This window comes from Brachionichthys hirsutus, unplaced genomic scaffold (genome assembly GCF_040956055.1).
Source record: "Brachionichthys hirsutus isolate HB-005 unplaced genomic scaffold, CSIRO-AGI_Bhir_v1 contig_976, whole genome shotgun sequence".
NCBI classification, from domain to species: Eukaryota; Metazoa; Chordata; class Actinopteri; order Lophiiformes; family Brachionichthyidae; genus Brachionichthys; species Brachionichthys hirsutus.
This window is the reverse complement of record NW_027180316.1, coordinates 159,731-170,228: the sequence shown is the minus strand read 5'-3', so window position 1 is coordinate 170,228 and position 10,498 is coordinate 159,731. Positions and strand designations below refer to the sequence as shown.

General features: G+C 43.9%; 1 protein-coding gene across 3 annotated transcripts in view; it reads right to left on the bottom strand.

Moving 5' to 3' along the window:
- Positions 1-211: 211 nt before the first annotated feature.
- The window catches only part of LOC137912526 (solute carrier family 12 member 9-like), a 32,479-nt gene continuing 22,192 nt past the window's right edge, over positions 212-10,498 (bottom strand). The window contains exons 10-14 of one of the 3 annotated variants that reach the window (XM_068756681.1): positions 7,055-7,247; positions 2,202-2,376; positions 1,523-1,669; positions 540-1,155; positions 212-434 (exon numbers count right to left, since the gene is read on the bottom strand). In XM_068756681.1, the coding sequence (XP_068612782.1) occupies positions 212-434; positions 540-1,155; positions 1,523-1,669; positions 2,202-2,376; positions 7,055-7,247 (1,354 nt within the window). Of the gene's footprint in view, positions 1,156-1,522; positions 1,670-2,201; positions 2,377-7,054; positions 7,248-10,498 lie in introns of all 3 variants that reach the window. The other 2 variants (XM_068756680.1, XM_068756679.1) reach the window with 2 other exon arrangements.

Below are 10,498 nucleotides of genomic sequence, written 5' to 3'. Positions count from 1 at the left end.
ATACCTTCAAAATGTGCAAGATGGACTTTGTTCTTCATCATACCTTCAAAATGTGCCAGACGGACTTTGTTCTTCATCACACCTTCAAAACGTGCCAGATGGTGTTAACGGTGATTGGTTGTGTGGGGAGTTCGGTCCACCGAGATCACCTTCAGACGGAACCTGGCGATAATGTCGATAAACTCATCCGTCGATCTGGGAAGGGGCTTGATCAAATGTCAGTTGTGATGACAGGGGTGACCCCATGGATAAGAAGCGTGGGGCCCAGGCCCTGGGTCAGCAGCTCTAATTGGCCCAAGTAAGTGGCGTAACGGCGGGTGTCAGCTGGGGGGCGGGGCAAGTACAGGAAACGCACGGCAGGAGCAGGCTGTGCCGATTCCAGGATCAGCTTATTAACAGATGACAGGTAGTCGTTTGACAACCGCGTAGTGTTGCTTGGGAAGTTGGTAGCACAATCATCATCTTCTTCCACATCTGCACTCGGGCTGCCCTCATCTGGAGCGGAATGAGCAGACTGCGATGAATTCTTCTTGCCCCACGTGCCTTGGCGCTGCCAGTGAAGCGCAACCTGCTGGTCCCAGGGCACGAGGTAGATCTGAGCTTTGATCCTCAACTCCTTCAGCAGCTGACTCAGCTTCTCCTCCGAGCCCCTCAAGCTTCGGCCTTCCTCTACGCACAGGAAGAGACGGAGCTTTGTCTTGCGCCAGGCTCTCACCATGTTGAGGATACAGGCTAGCTGGAGAAGGAACAGAGAGCAGGTATCGACATAGCTACTGCTGTCGGGACGGAGGAGGTTGACCGGCCAGACGTCAACGTACACAGCTCCCCTCGCAGGAGACGAGGCGGGCGGGGAAAGGATCTGTGATCGCTCAAAGTTGTTGAAGTACCGGGCAAGCACCACATTCTTGAGCATCTTCATAGCATCAGCGATGATCGCTACATATTCTTGTGGCCCAAGTACCTTCCCGTCGTCTTGTCCACCGTTGAAACCCCGTAGGGGAGCAAAATGGAAGAGAGGAGAGTGTCGCTCGTAGTCCTGCGAGGCTTCTATGGCACTTGTGCACTGAATGGTAGCCAGCGATGGATCAATCAGTTTGTCATTTGGGAGACAGTCATCATAAAATCCAAGGACTAGGGTGTTCGGACGCATTCCACCTGGGAGCAATGACGAGGGATAGAATGACACCAATGGTATAAATTATTTCACCGTGCTCGCCACTTTTTCCTATGTTAAATGAAAGGTAAGAAGTAGAGGATTGGTTATTTCATCAATTACAAATAAAAGACAGACGAAGAAAACGAGTATTGGCATGAGAGGGAGCCAAAGCAGCAAGACAGCCACAAGGACAGAACAAGAAAGACAGAAAGTTCAGCCTCTTTACAGATACAAGTTTGGTTTTACAATGACCATCGTGGATCGCGAAGGACCAATTACAACCATAAAGCTGAGAACCGCAGGATGTAGACAAGGACTAGAAGGAGAAACGTCACACAAAAGTTGATTCGCCGTTGTGATACTGACCTAGTCCAGAGATGAAGAGGAGATGCTGAATCCCATGACGCACAGAATCAGCCAGGGTCAAGTTGACAAAAGCCTTGATGTTTAGCTGGTCCACCAGCGACAACCAGGAGTCGTACTGGGACTGCAGAGGGTCAGATGGCAACGTGTCTGTGGGGATGATAGAAAGCAAGATGGAATGAAAGGAGAAATATAGCTGATGGTTCAACAGAAGAATAAAAAAAAAAAATCAGATAGGGTAAAAGGCAAAGAAGGCCTGAAACAATTCATGTCCAAATCAGAGAAGAGCAGTCAATATAACTGACACGTCGCGGGTGGGGAAGGCACTTTAGAGATATTTCCCTTTTAGTTTTAGCCGAACCAAACCTCTAAAACTTCAGATTTCAGGAGCAAGCGATGGAAGTCCGAAACATCAAACTCCTTTTCAGTGAAATTATGCCAACCACTACTTCATATATATGAAAACAAAATGCCTCAGCAGCCAGTCATTCAGAAGGTTTGGATTCTAAAGAATTCACGACAACTCTCAGGTTCCCTTCAACACACCTAAAAAAAACCCTCAACAAAAAGTGACTATTTTTAAGTTTAACACATTCATTATATTGTCAGATTTGTGCATACAGACAAAACAACATCTGGGGGGCCAGTTTCTGGTGGGAGAGCTGGATGTCATTGCCCTTACTTAGGTCTCCTAACTGGACATGCCCCAACACGTACAGGCCGCTCTTCTTGATGTCATTGATGAAGGTGATGAGGCCCACGCTGCTGCGAGGGTTGGAAACCATCAGCAGGATCTGAGGCCTCCAGAATTTGACATGGTCCTTCCTCACATCCAGCATCAGGAGGTACTTGCGCACCTGTAGGAGATGGAACGAGGGCTGTTATTGGGAGGTTTGTTTATTTGTTCATATGTAATGGCTGGGGGGGGGGGGGTCTATCCCACTGGAGTCACTGACATTCAGACAGCCATAAATATGATGAGGGTGTTCCTATAAGAGAGATGTCTCTGCAGCCATCTGAGACTGAGTCTTCCACTTTAATCACACAAAACCCGCTCCCTAAATTAATTTCTGCAGGCAATATAAATTGCGCACATATGCTTGTCAAACTTGCAAGAAAGAGCCACAATTTGTTTATTTATTTATACTTTTCCAGCCAAGAATAAAACCCTGAAATGCTTCAGGGTTTTAATTAAGCAGGTAGAAATTGGCCATATATACATTTTCTTCATGTCTTCTAATGCATTTAATGTCTGGCTGAGTTTGTGTGCAGAAAGGGGAAGCAACTTTCATGGATCATTAGTGTACAATGTTTTTACATGAGTTTATGCAACCACCTGAATTTCAGGCATATAATGAATGTCATTGCATGCAACTTCTTATGCAGTGAAAACAAATCAGTTAAACACTTTAAAAACAACAAAGTTAATGAGCTGACCTGATGCAAAAAAGATAAAAGCAGGTAGTCAACACTGCCGTTTCATCCAATTTCAGTTTTTCTTGTTTCATGAAAAGAGGAGCTGCAGTAATTAATAAAGGTCACCTCTTATTTACCTGATTAAATTCACCTTTGCTCCATATCACTACCCCTCAGCACTCCGTGGCAGTTCCGTTGAGAAGCTTGTCATACTCTTGGGTTTTTGTGCTTTATTTGTGTTTAACTTAAAACCAGCCATTACATTTCTAATGAACATGCTTGATTAATTGGACTTGCTAAATTGTCACCTCATTCTTATTTCATATTCAACAAGCTAAATCTGAGCTCTTGTTTAAAGCTATAAAAAAAAAATCCCCGATTTAGATTATTAGCAAAGTTTAATGCCCGCTAGAATAATCCTGCCAAAATTAACATAGCCTCCACTGCCTAGGTAATTATAACATTAAAACCATCATGAGACCATCTCTTTTGGGTGCCATGACATATGACACAACCTTAGCTGTGGTTGGCACGGTCTCCTTAGTTAGGTTTCGTTTAAATGTATTGTTGGTCTCAGAAGGTTTACAATGTGTACTTAATGTTAGCATGGCAAATAGTGACTACCGGTATACTTATATTGCATATAGCAGTTTGAGCAATCATAAGCCAGCATTCACACACATTCAAAGCCCTGTTAGTGTTAGAAACAAATCAAACCTCAATCAATATCCAAATGGGGGTATCAGACCATGAGAGGGCTCAAAGTTATGTATACACAAGTGTCAATAGCACAAATGATCACCCATCTGTGATTGTTAATGGGTGTAAACTTCAGCCCCGAGTGTAGATCAGTATTATAATGCATACTCTAACACAACCATCATTAGGATTCTGAATGTGTGTTAATGAGGTCGCACCAAGGTACCATTATGGAAAGGTAACCAAGTGGAACCAACCATTAGAGCTAAAACTACAGTCCACGGGGAATGATTAACACTCAGTCTATACGTTCATTGGAATTGATGACCATCACACCAGTGGCGACATGTCCACCATGTAAATGCTGCTGCATACACTCTTGTGGAGATGAAGGAGAACTTTTAGGGATGATTCAGTTTTTCAAGACTTTAAGAAGAGAGACATACAGAGTGGAAACTATAGGGGAGTAAAGCTATGGGAAAAGGTGGTTGAGGCTAGACTAAGGACAGAAGTAAGTATTTGTGAGCAGCATTATGCCAAGGAAGAGTACCAGAGATGCAATGTTCGCATTGAGTCTACCAATGGAGAAGTACAGGGAAGGTCAGAAGGAGCTGCATTGTGTCTCTGTAGATCGAGAGAAAGCCTATGACAGGGTGTCTGGAAAAGAACTGTGGTACCGCATGAGGAAGTCTAGAGTGGAAGAGAAGTATGTCAGAGTAGTTCAGGAGGAGCTAGAAGTGGCGGCGGTTCTCCTTGGGATTGACCAGGTTGGATCGGATTAGAAATGAGACGACAAGAGGGACAGTGAAGGCGAGACGTTTTGTAGATAAGGTTAAAGACGCCAGACTTCAATGGTTTGGACATGTCCAGAGGAGAGACAGGGACTATATATTGATAAAAGTATGGAACCGCCAGGGAACAGGGCTAGAGGTCGGCCTAGTTAGAAGATACATGGACGCTGTGAGGGAGGACATGAGAGTGGCTGGTGCTGGGGAGGACAATGCAAAGGACAGGGTGAAGTGGAGAGGGTTGATTTGCTATGGCGACCCCCTCATGGGACAAGTCGAAAGTACAGTAGTAGTTTACACTCTTGCGTGATCATTATTAAAACTGGAGTGAGTTATACAGTCAAGAGAATGAGGGACAATCTGACAAGCACTTCAAGTAATCACCTTCCATTTAGACAGAGGCGAGTGGAGCATTATTCTTTTAAAGAAGCAGCCCTTAGTCAAAACTTCAATTGGAGAAAACCCCACTCAAGATTCTAAATAGTAAGTGACTCGCATGAAATACTTTCTGGAGGAGCCTGATAAACCTGAGGTAAGAAAGTTTTAGTGAAGTGAAGGAATGACAGTTTGTGTTTCAGCTCCTTTTGAGATGGGAAGTGAAGAGCGGTGATGCCAACGACCCTCTTGGCAGGACAACTTTGCCTCCACATCCTGAAGCTACTGATCACACATGTGTCCATGGACCCATCGATCAAATATGAAGATGCAACACTTTCCAACATTATTACCGTCATAATCCGCATGACCATTGCCATTCTCCCATCGCTGTGAAGTGAAAAAATAATAAGATCTTCCACTCATCTAATCATCCGTCTCCATCTCTCCTCTTCTCATTCATCAGGCTATCATCACTTCTGTCACTTCAGTCTCATCCATCACGTAGTTTCTCAATCAGTCATCCCCTATCCCTGAAAATATTTGGTCTCCATCTTTCCTTCTTGTGATACCATCGGAATTTCTAGTCTGTCATTTTCTTTTTCTTTGTTCTTTTTCTAAACAATTTTCAGCTCCAAGCAGCAGTTCCTCCCATGTCTGCGTCAATGTCACCCAGTTGGCGTCCAGCCACACCGGCTACTGTTAGAGGGTGCAGGGACTGAAGATGAATGCATGATATGTACATGCACACGCTTGGCTGCTGTTAGACACGTTTGTAGAAAAAAAAAAAAAACCCCAGTTATAGCCTCATTTCTTAGCCATCATCTCTTTCTTACAGCTTGTCCCGCCAGGGGTCGCCGCAGCAAATCAACCTTCTCCACTTCACCGTGTCCTTTGCATCGTCCCCCCCAACACCAGCCACTCTCATGTCCTCCCTCACTAATTCCATGCATCTTCTCCTGGGTCGACCTCTAGCCCTGTTCGCTGGCAGTTCCATCCTCAGCATCCTTCTACCGACATAGTCCCTCTCTCTCCTCTGGACATGTCCAAAGTCCAAACCACCAAAGTCTGCTCTCTGACCTTGTCTTCAAAACGTCCAACCTTCACTGTCCCTCTTATTGCCTAATTTCTAATCCTATCCAACCTGGACACTCCCACGGAGAACCTCAGCATCTTCATCTCGGCCTCTTCTAGCTCTTTGATCACTTTTGTATTGGCAATACAATATTAATTATTATTTTGGTGAAATAAATGACTGCCAAATCACAAACATTGTAAGACGAAATCTGATTTATAGCTCCTGTCGCATACTGATCTGTATGCAACCGATCGTTTTGTGTTCGGTAGAAGGATGGACACGGCTTTGTTCACAAAGGCCCCTCTCCGACCTTCAATGCTTTATTACTGCTGTTAAGTATTACTCGCACCGATTTTAAACATTCCGTCATGATTTGAAAACAAGAGCAACAACCCAGTTCAAATCAGGGCTGCAGTCACCTAAAATCCTCGGTCAGCTGTTAGTCATCTTAATCTTCAGGAACATTGATCCAACAATCGACCGCTTGATCAGAAACAAATAAAACATCTTCATTTTACCAACTAATCATCCTTCAAGTTTTGTTTGGGATCGTTTCAAGTGTTTTGTGCCGCAGCTGCCGTCTCCAATCTGAGATGAATAGTCCAGGAGGAGACGGAGAACAGAATGTAGGAAGGAGAAGGAGGACAAGGAAGAAAAGCGCAATAACTTTAGTGGCTGTAATAATGTTCCTTCCTCTGACAAGTTGCTGGCAAACTCTGCCATCCCCCTCCCCCGACCAGAACCCCTTGGCAACAGGCCCTCCTGGCAGAGGTGCCCCCTCTCCTTGAGAGCAACAGGCTTTTCCGAGTTGTAAGATGTAAAACCTGTGTGCATGTGTGTGTCTGGTAAACCTGATAAATGTGATGGATAGCTGCTGGAATGTAAGGTAGTGTGTGTGTGTGTGCGAGATCGAGGGACAATGCGCCTGTATGTGTGTGCGTGCTTGTTTGCTAAACGCGGAGGGTTTGGCCGAGGGAGGGGCAGTAGAGATCAGTCTCTGTGTGTGTGTGTGTGTGTGTGTGTGTGTGCCTCTACAAACTTGATAGAAGATTGCTTGGCAGGGATACAGGTTCTTGTAAAGCTGAGAGGATGACATTTTAGTTGCTCTAGTAATGACAATGCAGGATTGAGAGCGAGTGTCTGATTATGCGTGTGTGTGGGTGCGTGTGTGTTTCATACCTGGTGGAAAATAAGAGCCTGGCTGATGTAGCCCCAGCTGGAAGTGGGACTGAGGTAGTGAATCAGCAGAAGCAGCAGCAGCATGAAGGCGATGCTGGCCGAGGCGTAGACGGCGTTGATTAGAAACATCATGATGCCGCATCCCACAATGCCCAGCACACAGGTGTGCCAGGTGAAGTACCGAAAGGTGGGCCTGTGTGGAGGACAGGAGGAACACAGATGTCACCCGTTCATCAGTAAATCAGAAAGATTTGATGAAGGCAACGCTTTGATATTTAATAATTTATTCACATTCCATTTAATCATCCCCCCCCCCCCCCTCTGGTAAAAGTAGTGTCTAATATTTACAATGTCCTCTCTTCCTAAAAGTCTTCACTGGGCTATTAAACAATTTCTAAAGCATAATAAAATAATGCAACCAAGCAACAAATCAATTTATAACAGAGCTGTAGTAATCAATTGTTTGATCAGAAAAAAAAAGACTTTACTACAAAAAGTAGAGACTATGAAGTACAGAACCACTGTTAGAGTGAACATTCACCAACACAGACGATATGTTAATTTAAGTAGTCGCTACACTCACCAAAAAAACCCCATTTAGTTTGGCTTTTGATGGAGTTCCAGTGTCACCTTAATCCCCCCCCGCCCCCCTCCAGAGCCTCTTGCACCCGACAGAAATAATATTCTTTAGGAAACTTCTCAGGACACTTGATATCTGCCCTTGGGTTAGACCAAATATTTCATACTAGTCCATTTCTGCTGAGACTGTGAAGGTTGTTACCTCAACTCAACGGTCATCTTAGACATAATTAAACAAACATTGTTCTTTCGTTCCGTATCACCCAAGGCTCGAGTCATGACTCATTGTCTGCCTTTTGAACTCGTAGTTTCAAAAAAAATATCCCCTCTCGACTCAGAGTATATCATTTTCTGGCATTTGTTAGTGATGCTTCAGCAGATAGGGCCGCTTCTATCTGGTGTCCCATACGACGACTGGAGGTCCAATTCTAATTAAGAGCGTGTGGCAGCTTCAGCCATACAGACAGACTCAAGGGCAACCACCGTAGACGCATTCATACTCTCAGCTGTAATAACTGCTACTTTAGCTGAACTATAAATTTGGCAAGGCAAACAAATAACTTTTTAATTAAAATTTTCAATCACTTTAAACTTGAGTAATGCAATTTGAGCCTTAGCTCCACTGAAATAGTGAAGTTGTATGAGAAGGTCAAATAACTACAATGTCACTGTTTAATTAGTGCTGGGACCAAAAAAAAGAAAAAAAAAGAACCGAGACTGCATATAGATAAACTCAAGATTAAAGTAGACTTTTACATGTTTGTGTGCGTGAGCTTTAATTCTATTATGAATTAGTTGTTTTCATTGTACCTGTTAAAATGCATTTATCAAATTACAGCAGTCAGGGAGTTATAAGCCACAAAGGGGATGAAATCACTCCCATCATGTAATCGGCCACAATTCCCCTGCTCCATCTGCAGCAATGTGGCTAAATAGTGATTAAAGTAGTCCCAGCTGTAATCACACTTCAGCCTGCATTGGTAAAATAACAGATTCAGATGACTTAGGAGGAGGAAAACCTGCTGCTGTCATGGACATTCAATTAAAAGTGGAGAGAAAGAGGGATAGACGGACAGCTCCATTATAAGTCGTCCTCTTAGTTTAAGTTGACTTTATGATGGCAGGGCAAAGCAGAAAGGGAGGGCTGTAAAATGTCAACTAAAGGTGACTAAAGGAGTGACAATTCACCAGAATCACAGGATTTCTGATTGAATTTGAATTATCAAAACCCAAGTCCAATAAATTACCCGTCATTCCTTTGTAGCTGCGTTAGCATCTATGGATGACAATTTTACTGTCACTTTTTCTATCCCATTCACCCCAAAAGAAATGTCTCAGGTTACCTATTGGAGGGATTGCAAGAAATATGATCCAGACGACAAGCAGGATGATACTCCTGTTTTTTGTGTGAGATACATTTACACAGTTAATGCAGATATTCTGGTTCCCAAGGGGGAGCCTCGGTCCTCCAGCTTAAACCGCAGGTCAAAGTTCAACATTCACTTCGTGGATTAGTAAAAATGTGTGAACAGCCATAATGTTGGTGTACCTCTAGAACTTTAAGTATCCTAATCAAATCTGAGTTCTATGCCGACTAGTTTATGTTACTTCAATCATGAACATGGACAAACATTACGAGTAAACCGTCACCGAAACGCTTGTGATTTCACAGAACCGTTAGCCGGTCTGCAGAGACTTGCAAATAATCACAACTCGGCAAAGACACAAAGTTTGACAAAAATAACTTTATAGTGTCGTCTATTCCTGCACTGCAATATTTTATCACCTGAGACAGTGGATTTTAAGATCGACAATCCTGCCTCGGAACAAAAGGATGATCACTCTCGTGAAAGTTATATCAAATTACAACATACTGCCTTGTGACAACTTGGACGGAAGCACGACCCTGACAGACCAGTATGGCTGCTGCTGACTGGCCTTCTGCCTTTAAACTTTGCTTCCATTTCTTCTCGACTTCATCACTTATCCCAGAGATGTTCACGGTTCTCCTCTCTCTCTTCATTCCATTGCAGAGTGGGTGTAATTAGACTAAAAGCTCACCCACCCATCTCTTTTGTCTCGACGTCCCTCCATACAATCACCTCCCACTCACCCCTTCTGCCGTCCCTCTTGTTCCGCAGCGACTCATCTCATTTAGCCGACGCAGCAAAACACACTCCGATATAATTGCCACCAATCAAGTCCTTTGGGATATTAAGAACGTGAGAGCAATGAAGATGGAAGGAGATCCGACATTTCATCGAGAGAAAAGCAGGGACAACATTTTATACTTTCCCCCCACCGCCCACACACTCAGTGGGACAGCCAGGAGATGCCAAAAGCGAGAGGTCAGTGTGCGAGACGTCACGCCAGTCACCGTCCCAAGATCACAGATCAGTGGAGATGAGAATGAATTTAAGGAATCACTTAGAAACAGGAACTCATTTGAAAGTGGACAAGCCAGGTAGAGCATGGCCACTCAGTGTGACCCAACTTCCATATAATGGCATCACAGGATCAGTCTCGTTAGCCGATAAACGGCCAACATCATCAAGGAGCCCCGCTGTGAAAATGAAAGCCATTATGGCAGCACATTTTCAACAGTCGATGCAGTCATCATTTTAAACACGCCCGTCATCGAATGAAGGGCATTCTTGAGTTCAGCTTCTTTCGTGACTCAAGTCTGTCTCTTTTCCTCATTTTGAGATTTGAGTTTTCTTTTCAAGAATTCATTCTAATAACTAATTCTAAAGTTTGGCATGATGGTGGCGCTAGAGAACAGGTCATGGTTTCATTATCAAGGGGTTATTTGTGTACAAATAAACCATTTTCTGTAACTTTTGCATCTCGTGGAGGCAAATTTCC